This window comes from Chanos chanos, chromosome 8 (genome assembly GCF_902362185.1).
Source record: "Chanos chanos chromosome 8, fChaCha1.1, whole genome shotgun sequence".
Classification (NCBI taxonomy): Eukaryota; Metazoa; Chordata; class Actinopteri; order Gonorynchiformes; family Chanidae; genus Chanos; species Chanos chanos.
In genome coordinates this window covers 32,940,775-32,956,656 of record NC_044502.1, presented here as the reverse complement: position 1 = coordinate 32,956,656, position 15,882 = coordinate 32,940,775, and the positions used below count along the sequence as shown (strand labels likewise).

Sequence of the window (15,882 nt, the reverse complement as noted above, 5' to 3'; positions counted from 1 at the left end):
CTGCTCCACGCGCAACAACTGTCCACTAGGGAACAAGTACTCTGAAGTTGAGCACAGCTATTTTAAACTCACATAACAGCGACAGCATTTTCTGCCGGAATCAGTTGTTGCGTCTGCCAGTGTTTACCCGGGCTGTTTGTTCAGTGTGAAGTCAATACAGAACTGCTTGTAAATAAAATTAAGAGAAGCGAATATCACATGAAAAGTGCAAGTCTTTGACGTGCATCGAAAGACAGTACAAATGGCTGTTGATATATAGCCTGCTGCACAAAAACTCGGTAAAAGGAGATGTCTATAGGTATCAGTAATAGCATCTGTGCACTTAATAACCCATCACCTGCTAATGCCAGGACGCGATACTTCGTGCAGCCTATTCTGACGAGCACGGGAAAACCATCAGTTTGGTGTTAAATGTGTTTGTTTGGGGTCATATTTGTCTCTTTGACACTCAATATTTGCATAGCATATTGGATTTCATTTGCTACCAGGCGAAGCAGCGCGTTGCACGAGGAAATATATAGGCCTACCCCTGTCTTATTGTGTTAATAGCTTAATATCTTGAGCTACGATACACTTTAAAGCAATTTAAGCGCTGTATTCAGCATTGGGTTAAAAATAAGTGCAACCATCGTATTCATCAGTTGACTCAGCAATTGCAGTACACGGTTTGTACGACAGGTGGAAGACTTGTATGTGTTAAGAGAAACTTGACGCACATGCGTGGATGGAAATGACTGGGACACAAATGGATATTCAGGCAACACAGTCGTCCAAAAGACAGTTAAAAGGAGCTCAATAGTCACTAGTATGAAAACATAATATGAGGACTGGTTCACTGAAAAAAAATATATATATTTAGAGCAAGGTTATATATTTTACTTTTCTTATAAGTAAAATCAGATTATAGTATTTAAAGAAGCGATAAACACACTTGAATAAAGCGTTTAAGTTTGTAGACATAAAGAATGTCTGAAGAATATCTATTTTAACCCTCTCATACACGATGCGTGCGTGCTCCACTAAGCATTGCAAAGTGGCCTTTGTTGATTGTGGCAGCGGAGGCGGGGCCCACCAACCAAGCGAAGTCTTCACAGGACGAGGAATCTATTGTGAGGGAATATTTGGGAAAGTAACCCAGCCTGCAATGCACAGATTTGCCAACATCGTCCAAACGGACTATGCCCGGACATTTTTAAGTAATCCTTGGAAAAGAACCACGCACCGTGTAACCTAGATATTCAACACTGAGACTTCCAAATAGCCTAGAAGTAAGAGATTAGTGAGGCACAACACACATGCTGACCGTTGGGGTATAATTTTTAGGTAAGTAAAGTAACCTATTTTTTTCTTTAGGGGCCTGACAGAATAACGTTAATAACATCTATCAATGTGCAAATACGCCTCTGACCTTTGGCAAGTCAAGTTACTCCGAAGTGTTTATAAATACATAGATACAGATGGCAAAATGCAGCTTAATCTTTCAGAGTCCAGAAGCAAAGTTTGTGAACATTTAACATTTGTTTTCGTGTCGTTCGAATCTCCATGTCTAGTTGGTCAACAGATTGCTCCATGTCTCTTAGCGACACGTCGCCTAGGAAACAGTGTAGCAGAGTTATTCATTATCTCAACTTTTGTCTCAGAGCTCAGAATCTGTATGCTGAGAATGCAGTCCTGGAAAAATGAAGTACCATTTAGTTGTCCAAAAGTACACTATAATGACATCTTGGTCATAGCAAACTGAGATCAGGACTATATAGACCTCCTGTCGCTGAATTTCATTCCCAAAGAAAGAACAGGACTTCGTAGTGAGGTAGCACTTCTCGTGCTAAAACTGACTATATCTTTTGAAATATCTCTGTAACTACATAAACATGATGTCACCGTTTTAGACAACTCTTTCAATGTAAAACAAAACAAAACAAAAAACAACAACAACAACAACAAAAAAACCCACAGTCTAACGAATGCATAAAAACTTTAGTGATATCCTTGGCCAAATGGGATTTGCATAGCATGGATGGATTAAGGGTGTTTGATGATGATCCTCCTACTGCTTCTCTAGTCTCCCTAGGTCAGGCAGGTGTGGGATGTGGTGCACTGTTGTACAATCTCCAACCAATATTGCACTCGTCCCGGCCTCCCAGACCTGGAGGAACTTGCATCTTGGTAACTTGAATTGTTACTTACTTACTTATGTATCAATCTATCGCTTATTTAATCTATTCCTTTTTTGCGGACCTATACCCTAACATGAGAACATTTTTTACAACAACAACAAAAAAAATTCTCCTTTTAATTGCTGTGGCAACGGCATCTGTAATGATACCTAGAGGACATCAAATGGCAAATAAAAGATTTTTATTGCCTTTTAAGTATATTGGTTTGGACGTTTTTCCTTTTTCATGTAATATTTTACAGTGAGCAGATAACTGCCTCTTCATAGTCATATCCTGCAGACCATTTGTTTCCATTTGACCATCATATGACCTTAGTCACGGTCCTATGTCAGTTGCACTAGTGCCTATGTCAACAGTGTTGAGCCTACAAGTGAAAATGCGACTATTTGTACAGTGGGTATCCAGATGGGTCCATTTTTAGTTTCCTTTAAGGCACTGATTCAGTCCAGCTAACCAGCAGTGCTACATATTTTTGGTGTGACTGCGCCCAAGCACACTCGTTTTAAATCATCCAGTTAGCTCGAAGCCTTTGATTGGTAGATTCCAAAATATTGCAGCAGGGCTAATGCACAAATTTGCAGACCCATGGGACCTCAGTTCTGTAAACAGGTTAAATGTTGTCTTGGTTTTGGAAGCCTATTTTTTTAGTAACCACGCTCAGACATGTGAAATGTGTATATGCTTTGTATTAACCAAACTCTCTCAATAAAAGTGAAAAACAAAATGATTTCATGTTGATATCATGCATGCTGAGCTAAATGACTGTCCTCTGGCCTTAGACTGGCTGCGTTCTTTGCAGTCACTGGTAGTATAGATGGGTTAGTCCGACATAAGTCAGGAAGGTATCTGTGTCAATGACAGAAAGGGATGTGAGTTTAAGCTCTCGGGTTCATATTAAAAGCAAGTGATGACAGCCATCCCGTTTGCTAAGAGCCTGTTGTGGATGCCAAAACTCTCATCCCCAAACCTTAATACATTACTAGAAATCCCTCATGGCATACATTATGCTTTTTAATCACTATTTGTGCTAAAATGTTTTCTGTGAGCAGTCACATGGTTCTGACCCACAAATTGATCCACAAACCATATGCTCAATGTTTTTAGAACTGTTTTGATTATCTGTCAGTAGATCAGAGAGTATCTATTTTTTTTTTTTTTTTTTAATTTTTATGAAACATCAGCTAAACAGGCACATTATTTTAATTGGATGCAGTTGAAAACAATAACTGTGTTAGCAAAATTCATGAGTTTACATAGTAATTCTGTGTCATTTCACAGCATCAGAATGGGACTTAACCATGGAACGCAATGACTGATTTGATGGACATAGTTCCACAATGCTCAAAATGGCATATTTTATCAATTTTATTCATTATTTAGTTATTAATGACTTCTCTACAGGTCTACAAGTATACACAATAATGCATGTACATCCAAGTCCTATCTTTTCATTGAGATCTACACAGAAAGGCGTACTGGTCCAAGGCTTCTGATTTGATTGCACTGGTTGGATGGGTGATTGATAACTTGATTCAGATTTCCAGGACTTAATGGTTAAATTTTTGGTAAAATAACAAAGGCAGCAAGGAGCTATAGCAATCCTGAGAATCGTTAATTTCTTTTTCCCAAAATAGAGCTTGTTATATAAATGTTTGTAATCACTATAAACACATACACATATTTCCATCAGCCATTCACAATCAATCACGACCCTTATGCACACATATCAGATACTGAGACTGCACCAACACACTCAGAAATTACAAAGTCCGTGTGTGTTTGTGTGTGTGTTTGCTTTTACAGTCTTTATGTCAAGTTTTAGTTCTGTGTGACAGAAATGCTGTGTTGTTTTTTTTTTATCTCTCCTCTCTTGATCTTTCACCACCTGTTTCATTTTACTTTTTCCAGTAACACACACTTACAGTATGTTGCCATAGAGACACTGTGGGTGCTACAGAGTCTGAGTGTAGAGACAGTTTAGGACAGGGAGACCATCTCAAAAGCTCCCACAATTCACCCTCCTCACACCTTGAAGTGCATTAGAACTTGCTTACGGTGGCTGTTGAAATCATCTGGGACGGTATCTGAGAAAACGGAAAAGCGCAGATTAGCGACTATCAACATTTCACATGGCCTACTAAATCACACCATCAGGACTAATTAAAAATAACTCATGAATGGAGTCGTGATTAAAAGTTTGAGGCTTACCGTTACAGCGGTAGCGTAAATTGGACCAGATTATATTCTCCTGGGAAAAGCAGAAGACGCCCAGCCTCCCTCCTCTCATGGTCGTGTCAATCACTACTCCAGAGTCGGCAACCATTTCTGTCCCCTCATATAACTTCACCCTGTAACTCAGGGGGGGGGGGGGGACAACAGCGAGTGAGACAATGGATACATAGCATACATTTATTTATTCTTTTTCCTTACTAAATGAAGCACATAAAACTTTGAAAGATCACGTTGTTGGCCAACAGGCCGTTACACAGAATAAAATGTGTTCTGTTTTATTCCTGAAGTGAAACAGTAGGAAAAAAAAAAGAGCCAGAGAGACTCAAAGGGCAATGAGCAAGTGTACTGTAAACTCTCTGCCATGACGCAATGTTTGAATGGAAGCAGCACTGGAGAGCAGTGCTGTGGTCTATTCACTCCTCTGCACAGAATACAAAGCAGGTGTCTCTCTGTTTGTGTCTGAAAGGGTCTGGGTGCCTCACAAAGGCCTGGCTCTCCACAGAGAGAGGCCCAACCGAGTGCCCCCTCCCTCTCTTTCCCCTACATACTAATGCGCACAAAACATACTCCTGATCCAGCAAGTTCAGCTATCACTAGATTCTGGAAATTCCTCTGGGGTCATTTTGCACAATTATTTGGGTAATTATCTGTGTCTTAATTTGTGAACTGTGTCGATTCATCCCAACTATTATATTCGCAAACTTCCGAGTCAGTGTTTGTGTCAGCCATTCATACCAACATCATTATAAATTTCATGCCAATTGTTATGCCTTGTCCTGATTTCCAAAACATTGCAACAAATTAAGGACATGATTCACGGCAGAAAGTGTTACCTAAGGACACACAAATTGTTCATGTAAACCTTCATGACGTAAAAAATTGATTCAGAGTATCAAGACGGTGGTACTTTGTCCATGTTATTTTTTCGTTCCTTTCTTCTTTCTCTTTTTCTCCTTCCTTCCTCTCTTTTTTCTTACTCTTTTTTCTGTCTGTCTTCCCAAACCTGCACTCTACAGAAGTTTCCTCTGGATCTGCATATCAACAGGCACCCAGCAAATTCTTGCCAAGGATTTCATTGGCATGGCAACAGGAACAATGGAGAGCCAAGGGGCCCAACCACTTTGTAAAGTCACAGAGTTTTTTTGGGGGTGGGGGGTAGGGGGGTGCAGGACTGAACAAAAATTGTACGGATAACCAGTGAGACCCCCCATCTGTTAGCCCACCAATGAGGTTTTTGTTCACTTCATATTTGATGTCAGCATGTATATTAACTGTATCTACCACAGCGCCCTCTAGTGTTTAAAAACTTTGCACCAAGACATGATGTTTCACAAGTGACATCCACAATGAATTCTAATATTAATCACATAATGTAAAAAATAACATCATCTAGCATGCAACAATTTATAAAATGACAAATATCAATTACTTAAAAAACAAAATACCAGTCTTGATTGCAATCTAACTCCAAGGAGTGAGAATTAAATGATACAGGTATTACAACACAAAAAGACAAACGACAGAGCAGTTTGAAGACAAGAGAATGAGGCTCACCTGATGTAGCCCACCTGCGGCCTGTGACTGAGCTGCCAGCGGTAAGAGGTTTTGTCTCTCCAGCCCACATTCCGCGGGTCCTTCCACAACAGTTTCACCTCTCCGTCGGTGTCACCCGTATGCCAAAGGGCATTACGCAGGAACTCACCAGGGCCTGTGAGAGACTTCACAGCCTAGATAAAAAGCAGCATTGATCATTAAATATGACAGAGACGCTTACACTACCACACCATGATCGCATTTACACAGTGATTCACTGTGGAGTCTAGAACCGTCGGTGTGAACTTGACGCATTTCTTTATCCAGGTGATTCTTAAAGCAACCCATGCAGGCTGTGTAACTCATTCCACAGCTGAATATTCTGGTAGATTGTTCAAATCTCATCATTTTAACTCTAGAGCCACTCTTCTGTGTCCTATAAGAATATCCATATAACAAATTACTGGTTGTACTTTGATGATGCAGAATATTAGCATGTTCCTCTTTTTTTAGCACTACATAAAAAAGAGGATTTAATACGTGTTCTCTGTCTCCGATGATGACGCGTAAATGCATGTGTTGCTCAGTCTACTGATCTCTCACCTTCAGCTGTAAGCCAGGTTCGGCCAAAGCTCTGAAAGGCACAGACTGCCAATACGACTGCTCCGTCTGTTTCCACATTACCACATAAAAACTGGATGAGTCCTGGTAACCAAAGATGAAGCCGACATAGTCGTCGTCCGTCACCGTGTTAATGTGGAAAGTTCCCTCAAAGTCCACACCATTGAAGGCCGTGTAGCCTGGAGGGAAATGACGTAATAAGTAATAGAAGCGAAGCGCTAGCAGAGAGCACGATCTCTCTGAGGATTAGGATTCGATGATTATGTCTGTAGGAACAAAATATGAAAGAGCTGACGTACCCACGGCCAAACCAGGATCACTATTCATTGTCTGAACAATCTCCATACCCTGCAGCCCAAACATAACAAGGCAACAGATGAAATTTTGAAACGTTATTAATCAGTTACTAAATATTTTTTTAAAAACACAAGTGACTTCACATCACTTGTCAATGCAGTTCTGGATTCACCTGAGCAGAACTGGGCACAAAATGTATGTGTCAATATTATTAGAGAGACAAGCTTGTGGTTGACCTGGTTGAGTACCACCCAGTTGGGATCAATCTGGGCATCTCCTTCAGGATCCAGAATGACAGTCTGATAAGCCCGGAAGTCCGTCAGCGTGACCTCTGCACTCTCCGGACACACATCGATGATGTCCATAACAGCGTCGTTGTCAAAGTCATTCTCGCATACATCACCCACTCCGTTTCCTGTGTGCACAACAAACGTTTCAGGGCCAAAAACTCACATTCAGAAAAAAACAAAGAGAAAATCTTGCAGTTCCCGCCGGCACGCGTGTCATTAGCAGTGGCAATTACCATCCGAGTCTTTCTGGTTGGGGTTGGATATGAGACGACAGTTGTCTGGACCGAGACCTCCGAAGTCGGGAATTCCATCATTGTCATCATCATCATCGCAATCGTCACCGATGCCATCATTGTCTGAGTCAAGCTGAGAACTATTGGGGATGTCTGGACAGTTGTCACGTGTGTCCTGATGACCATCCCCATCCCTGGGACACAGACAAACAGTCTGGGCATTCTTACGTAACCAGCCGGTCATTTTACAAAAAGAAAAACATTTCATTGCAAAAATGAACATTTGCCTTGTGAGTGATCTCTATACTTGTTAAATTACACAGCCCTGGCAAAGAGCATGATTTTCTTGAGCCAAAGCCCCATAGCTGATTTATTCTTCATTTCAGAGGCAGCAGGTGGCGTCAAAGCAACATCAGCAGAGTACCTGACTTTTTCCATACGGATGAGTGAGTAATAGATTTAGTACACAAAAGCCTAAAAGGAGTATTACTGAGGTTTATATAATGCTTCATCAAAAGCCATGTGTGTTTATGACTGCGTGTTTGTTTATTGTTTGTGTGTGTGTGTGTGTGTGTGTGTGTGTGTGAGTGTGTGCGCGTGCACATGTTCAAGTTTGTGTATTTAATCAGAAGTTCAGCGTATGCGTGGTGCTGCGAGATAGTGGGTTCAAGGTGAGTGGTCTGAGAGTGTATGTGGCTGTGACTCGCTTCAAGACTCACGTGTCCTGATTGGTGTCACACACATCCCCCACCAGGTCGTTGTCAATGTCAGTCTGTACCGAGAGAAGTTTCCAGATAAATTAGATAGAGTTTGCATTGAACCGAGTCATTTCTATACTGAAATCCATACAACAAAAATCCACTTAATATAACAGGCATGCCATTCTCGCAGTCACCCTAAAGTGTAAAAATATCAAACCAGAAAGAAAAACGTATAAGAATTAATCTCATGAAACCCTGTGAAAGTTAATAATCATCCTGAGGCACAGAGCACCTGCATGGGGTTGCTGATTTCAGGGCAACTGTCACAGGCATCCCCCACCCCGTCTCCGTCTCGGTCCGTCTGCATAGGGTTAGGCACCTTAGGACAGTTGTCCAGCACGTTCTGAATACCTGTAACAGACAGAGGTCAAGACTGGGTCATGTGAGAGGAGATAAGAGGTTTTAAGAAAAAGAACCAGCGCAGAGGAGAACAACAACCATCTCCGTCAATGTCGTTGTCACAGGCGTCTCCCTCCCCGTTGTTGTCTGTGTCCCTCTGGTCAATGTTTGGCACATTCGGGCAGTTGTCACACGCGTCACCAAACGAGTCAGTGTCTGAGTTTTGTTGGTCTTTGTTGGATACAAGACGACAATTATCCTGGAAAATGATGCATGAAACAGTGAATAGTGGAATTTACGAATTGTAAATGTTTGCACAATTTGCACAGTGTGGTTTTTATACAGTTTATTGTCTAGAGGCAATAGTGCTATACCATACATGTTTGTGTATGTGGCACTGGTAGTCATAAAATCAGCACTAACAGTTAAACCAGTCATTGTACACACCTCAACATTCTTAATCCCGTCACCATCTGCATCTTCGTCACACTGGTCACCTATCCCATCATTGTCTGCATCCTCTTGTCCAGAGTTAGGTGTATAAATACAGTTGTCCTATAAGAGTAACAAAGCTTTAGTCAATGATAATCTTCATAAACCAGGCATGCAAAGACACATTTCTTAACCTACAACAGACAATGAGACTCAGCAGTCAGAAGCGACATTTTCAGACAGCCTAAAATCTCGTCTTTTTAAATTGAAAACTGAAAAAATTATTTCTGGTCTAGCGCCCTGCATAACCCTGTATGTATAACATATAGGGTTATGCAGGTTTGAGGACAATATAGCATGAATCTCAGAGCAACATCAAACCTGTTTACAGTGCTTGTTATTATCCATGCAGGGCAAGGATCGATCAGGATATCCATCAATGTCCGTATCCTTTCCACATGTGTTCCCATTGCCAGCCCAGCCAACATTACACTGAGAAAGAGTTTCAGAAGTAAGTATTAACTAAACGTCAAAACGTGTTCAAATGCTCTGCTTTTCTTTATGGAACACAGAGCCTTCCCAGAGACCACACACACTCAGACACACACACACACACACACACACGTATGCACACACACAGTGTCTTACCGCACATGACACATCCCCATTTCTCTCTATCCTGCAGTGTGCATTGGCATCACATGGGTTAAAGCTGAGTGAGGCACAGGTCTTGCGTGGGAAGCAGCCTGCCGTTTGGTTCCCTATGTAACCTGCTTTACACAGACCACACTTAAAGGAACCCTGAAACACAGAGAGAATGAGACAAGGGGAGAGGGGGGGGGTGGAGGGAGGGAGAGAGAGGGGGGGGGGGTATAAGAGAAATACAATTATTAGAATGATTAATAAAAAAGTGTCCAGTAACTCAGAAGTAATCAATTATAACAACATTTAGGAGCAAAACTTTCAGTAGTGTACTAAAAGCAGTGTACTTACAATAGTATTTGTGCAAACAGAGTTGGGGGTACAAGCATTGCTGACTTCAACACACTCATCTATATCGGAACATTCCTGTGGGATGAGATAGATTTCATAGGGAAATTTGTGAGGTCCATGGAAAGAATGATCATGAGGTTTCAGTGATTCTGCACTGTGTGTTGCAAAGCTTTGAACGCATCAGAGTGGCCTTCAAAAAAGACACAGTGAGTGTGTGTGTGTGTGTGTGTGTGTATTTACCTGTTTGCTGTGCTTTGCAAATTCCAAACCAACACCAATGAGAGGTGGTCCCCAGAATCCAGGGGGGCAGGGTTCACAGGTGAAACCCTTTTCTGTGTTCACACAACCACCAGGGGAGTAACAGGGCTGGGCTACAGCACACTGAAAAAGAGAGAGAGAGAGAAAGAGAGAGAGAGAGAGAGAGAGAGAGAGAGAGAGAGAGAGAGAGAGAGAGAGAGAGAGAAAAGCTTTGTCAAGTAAATATAGTCAGCTAAAGCGATTCACTGAAAATAGTTATTTGATAACCAGGGCCTGATACCTCATCAATATCTCGACAATGCGTGCCATTTCCTGTCATGCCTTCAGGGCAAGGTCCACATCGATACCCAGGGTACTCGACAATCTCCATACAGGCAACTCCTTTATAACAAGGGTTGGGCTGACAACGAGACCGAGGTTCATGGAAACCTGGAGATCATCATCATCATCATCATCATCATCATCTTAGCTAATCCTCATTAACACAGCCCAACTATTTTAACATAATATTCAATAAGTCTAAGGTTTGTAATGGGCAGTAATAATGTAATCACTTACCACACACTTGACACTCCAATATTGTGTTCCTGATTAGTGACATCTCTTTCACCTGAAAAGCAAACAAGACTATATGTATAACACAACCACCCACACATCTGTTAAAACACAAAACCATATTTAAGGTGTTTCCATTTGCCTCACATTATCTGCACTATAACCACAAATAATATGCAAAACAAGCTCAGCTATTTCACAAAATATTAGCAAAGTTTTCTGTTTGTTTCAGCTAACTGCTTTGACCTGTGCAATGTGTAATGTGCAAATCTCTTAGTTTGGAAGATGCCGACACACAACTATGTAAAATAACATTGGCAAATCATGCAAAGGATCATCACTACTGCAGAACATCAGGTATTTTACTTATTAAAGCACAGCCATGCCTGTATTTTAAAAGTATTATCAATATTATAAAATAAACAAATGACAATTCTAACATAAACAGAATATAAAAATGTGACTTGTGTGAATCATCCACTTAAGTCATAATGCTGAGTAAGACTGTTTGTATTCAATGGTGGAAAAACAATAAACTATTGTACAGCACTGTTTTCTTACTTTCCAACGTTTTGGTAGGGTTGGCATACATGCACACACCCAAGTATGCACACATAGACATACACACAAAAATGGGCACACACACGCGCACGCGCACACACACACACACACACACCTGCTCTCTGATATCCTCTCTTAACTCTCCCAAGATCTGATTAAAGATGATGAGTTGACCAATCAGGGCTTTAGTATGATCACCTGTGAAATCACAACATGTGGAACACTACACATTAACACCAAATAAACTCAGTCATTGTAAAACTTACTAATCTCAAAAATAAAATTATTCATGGTCGTTTTTCCTACACTTAAGTTCACACACAGAACGTGTAACAGCACATAATTTTCACAAAACTATTAACACATTTCTAAGGATCATAAGATCACTATGTAAAGCTCTGCACATGGATGGCAAATTCAGAACCGGCAGGACAGTCTGCATGCGCACCCTTTCATCAATGCATTGCACTCTTTTGAAAAGCACAGAGCATTAAAATCATAAAAATATGTAATTTGTCATCGTTCTTCATATTTACTGAACATCACTGTTATGCAAACAGTCAGCAAAGGCATAAAAACTGATCTAAAATACAGATCATCTGAAATGTTTCAAAATGTGTAAAACAATCAGTAACTGCACCACTGCACCAAATGGGAACAAGAGAGATTTTTTTTTTACATGCCCATTCTGTTCTAACAGAACATGATGAAAAGATAGTTATCAAACAATTTGTAAATAGATCAAATCAAATTTGTCATCTGAGATTTGACAGTTTAACAACAGAACGATGGACATGTTTCAGTCCAAACTCCCTCACCATCTAAACAGCTGTTTCCTACTTTACTATGCAATGGGGGGTAAATGTGGAGCTCTTGCAGCTGGCTAAACCTGTGGTGCATGCTGGCATGTAAATACACATTAGTTTTAAAACTGCTTTATAAAGCAGTTTATCATTGTAAACCATTTCTGTTTAGAGCATGGACACAGGAATTTTCTCCACAAAAATTGCGCCTACATACTGATTTGCTCATTGTTTTGCGAAAAGAATCAATCGCTTTCAAAAATGGGTTAAAGCAATTGGAATGTATGTGTAGTTTTGCAGAAATGGTTTATGCATGTGACAAGTTAGCTAATACGTTAGTAATGTGTCAGTCCATTTAGTCACAGTGTGTAAATAATTGGAAAAACCTGTAAATTCAACACAGATGTACACAAGGTCAGAATTAACAAAACAAACTCACCAAGTATGGAGTTCAACTCTCCATTAACTGCAAACAGAGAAACAGAGGTGTACTAGTTGTGATTAGCTGCATTCATTTCAATTAAATACACAAATAATACAGAATAACATGCACACCATCCCCCCCTCGGGCCAAAAAAACTTCCACAAAACTCTTCTAAAACAATCTAAAATACGAGTCACTTGTCATTTGACACAAATCAGATTAGTTTTTCTGATTTCATATAATTCACCCAAATATAGTGCCATATTCTGAGTGCATCATATCTAACAACAGAACACTGAATTACCTGTGTTATACACTGAGGCATCTCCTTGAAAGGGGCAGTCAGTGAGAGCCCCTACCTTGGCTACAGTGCCTCCTAGAGCCAGTTTCAGAGATTCTACAGAGCCCTGAAAGAACACAGCCATACTCAGACAAGCACACCAGCAGCGGGTTTAAACATAGCATATTTATGCACTCAACAGAGGAAACAAGTTAAATATAAACAACTTCACTCTAATTACAGGGATTTGCATTTTCAATTTTGTTATTTTAGTTACTTTGCTTTGTCCGTTACCTGAACTCTTGCGTATGCCTTGTGTCCATTGCGGATCTCCACTAACTCAGCCTCCGCGGGCAGACGAACCAGCTGAGGGAGCCGTTGACTCGAATCAGCCATGCGGCAGTCAATGTACAGCTCGAGGTGCAGTTTCTCCCTGCGCAGGCCCCCAACCCGTAAAATAATGGAATGGGTGCGTCCATCCGCCAGATTAGGGCCCTGGAGGTTTACAGTGTGGAGCTTTCCATCCTCTCTTACATAGCGTACCAGAGCTAAAGAGAAGTTGGAAGAGGGGTGACATGAAATGGGGGGGACATAATACCTAATAGGGACAATGTACATAATATTATGATTAAATAGAAGTTTGGTCAGGGGAAAATGCCGATACCTTTGTTGATTTTTCCCATGATGGCCAGCTCTAGGTATTTCTTATTGTCCTGTTTATTATAGAGGCCCAGCAGCACCCCTCCCAGTTTTGGCGGCAGGCGAAAAGTGGATACAATGTAGATGTCGCTGAGTGTCTTCAGAGCACCGGAGACCTTTTCAACTGCAGCTACATTCTGTTTAACATCCTGTAGTGTTAGTATGTCAATCACTGGGAGAGGGAGGGAGAGAGAGAGAGAGAGAGAGATGGTTAAAAAAGAGATCAAAACTAGTTGGACTGATTCAAAGACATGCAGGACAAGTCTAACAAACAGCAATCAATATTTATAGATTATTCTTCTTAGAGTATGAAAAAGAACAGAGAGATTTCCCATCAACTTCTAATGTTCAGTCCTGTTCATCTGCACAAGCAAATGTGATGTACTATACACAGAGCAATGGGATTCTTCACTGTGTTCAATTCCAATTTCCATTGAGAAAAATGAGCAAGACACAGATGACTGCAAATTCCCAATTTTCTTATCCCAAGGTCCTTTTTCGAACCTCATGTCCTATTTTTCTCAGCCAGCTGTTTGTCCCTCACCACTTCATTCTGTCATTCTTCCTTTCCATTTTTTCGTCACTGCTTCTATCGCTCTCACTTTGACAAGTGGCAAGAAAATTAAAGTTCATTTAAGACGCAATCCCTGAAAGACAACCCGGATCAGGACCCTTACCTGTCTTTGCTCCTTCATCTTCCTCCTCTCTCTCTCTCTCTCTCTCTCTCTCACTCACACACATACACACACCATTTCCAACATCTTGACTCATACTTACTAAGTGGCCCAGCACAGTTGGCTGTGGCAGCACTCACTCTGCCACGACCAAACTGTGAGGGGTTACAGAGAGAGAGAGAGACGGCAGAGCCTGGTGGAGTAATAAATGCACAATTCTCATATTCTAAAACCCAACACAAACAAAAGTGAATGCCACATTGTAATGCTGGACTCAGTTTGATTAAAAAGGAAAATCACACAGTCTTCTGATTATGAAGGGAAGAATGGTATGGGTAAGGAATAAGGCAACAAGGTGTCCTTTCTTCACATTAATTAAATGGATCATTGACTTAGATGTAGCTATAGAGCACACTACCATCATGTCCAGATATACAAATATCTGAACCGCAAATTTAGAACTATGACTGGGGAGGATAAGGGTGGAAAACGTCCCTCTAGAATCAAAAGCAAATGTGCAATTAAGAGTATCAGTTTACAAATTACTGTTAACTTGTACCGTTGACGTATTGCATTGAATGAACAAACTGGATAGAGGCATTACCTTGCATGTCTTGTTTATCCACAGCTTCGCAAAAACAAACGAGAGGCATCACAAATAAAACGAACCAGGTTGACACCGCTCTCCTCGGACCCATGTTGCCAGAAAAGTATAACGTTAGCTGTCTGTTCAGTATCACGTTCGCTGAAGAAGGAAGAAAAGTGTAGTCCTTCACAAAGGCACTGACGATTTAAGATATTTTTCCATGACAATTTGTCTTCTCGGTATTAGCTCACTGCTGACCAGGTCTTGCGACTAGTAGCTTCCGCGCAAGGCTAAGTCAACTGTCTTCTTCGCATGGCTTGGATAAGCGAACTGAGGCAGAGCGCGTGCAGGATAATTCCACCCTCAAAGTCTGAATTGTGCGGGGTGTGTTACAGTTGTTTCCCACAAAGCTTCAACACGTCTCAATACCACAACTGAGTTATACTGAGCTGTACGTTATATATTCACATTTGGCAAACTGATGCGAGTAGTCTACAAACATGTAATTTTCGACTGCATGGTAATAATACATTCGAATGTGTAAAGACAAATAACAAAAGTATTAATTAAAGGAACAAGAAATAGCCTAATCATTAAAAACATAATTTGCTAATATTACGTATCACATTTCGAGTTAAAAAACAAACAAACAAAAAAACAGGTAACTATATTGTCTTAGCGCTGCATATTTTGATAGTCCCGGTTATACGTTTAGTCCTATAACTACTATTTACAGCTGACCCCTCATCGACAGGTGACTACACAATTACCTCATCACCTTGTCAATTTCTTGTGAATGTCAGCCAACATGATGTTGACGGACCAGTTGTAACTTACTGGGGTATTTTACTTCTTTTACAGATTGTTGCTAAATATAAACCCAAGCTGTACGAAGCCTCACGTATTTCAACAGTGTTTTAAGGAAGTATTTTGACATTAGGCTTCATTTTGCATTTTTCTTGAGGATGTCATTGCACAATGAATACGACATTATTAAATCGGAAACATGCATTCCTCAAAAAAAAAAAGAAAGAAAGAAAAGAAAAGAAAAGAAAAGAAAAAACAACACTCTCTCATAAAACAATGACAAGATTTACAAAAACAAGTGTTATGCAAACTTGGAATAAACTTAGA

General features: G+C 40.6%; 1 protein-coding gene across 1 annotated transcript; it reads right to left on the bottom strand.

Annotated features, from left to right (window-relative positions):
- Positions 1-4,173: 4,173 nt before the first annotated feature.
- On the bottom strand, positions 4,174-14,860 carry thbs3a (thrombospondin 3a). The gene is made up of 23 exons (XM_030781164.1): positions 14,767-14,860; positions 13,454-13,660; positions 13,084-13,337; positions 12,814-12,916; positions 12,525-12,551; positions 11,398-11,480; positions 10,725-10,776; positions 10,447-10,595; positions 10,149-10,289; positions 9,909-9,983; positions 9,564-9,716; positions 9,297-9,407; positions 8,931-9,038; positions 8,583-8,742; positions 8,377-8,495; positions 8,103-8,155; positions 7,384-7,577; positions 7,097-7,275; positions 6,863-6,911; positions 6,546-6,742; positions 5,964-6,136; positions 4,386-4,525; positions 4,174-4,261 (listed from the first exon to the last, which is right to left on the bottom strand). Exons 1-23 carry the CDS (start codon positions 14,858-14,860, stop codon positions 4,200-4,202), a joined length of 2,883 nt encoding a protein of 960 aa, XP_030637024.1. The 3' UTR covers positions 4,174-4,199.
- Positions 14,861-15,882: the final 1,022 nt, after the last annotated feature.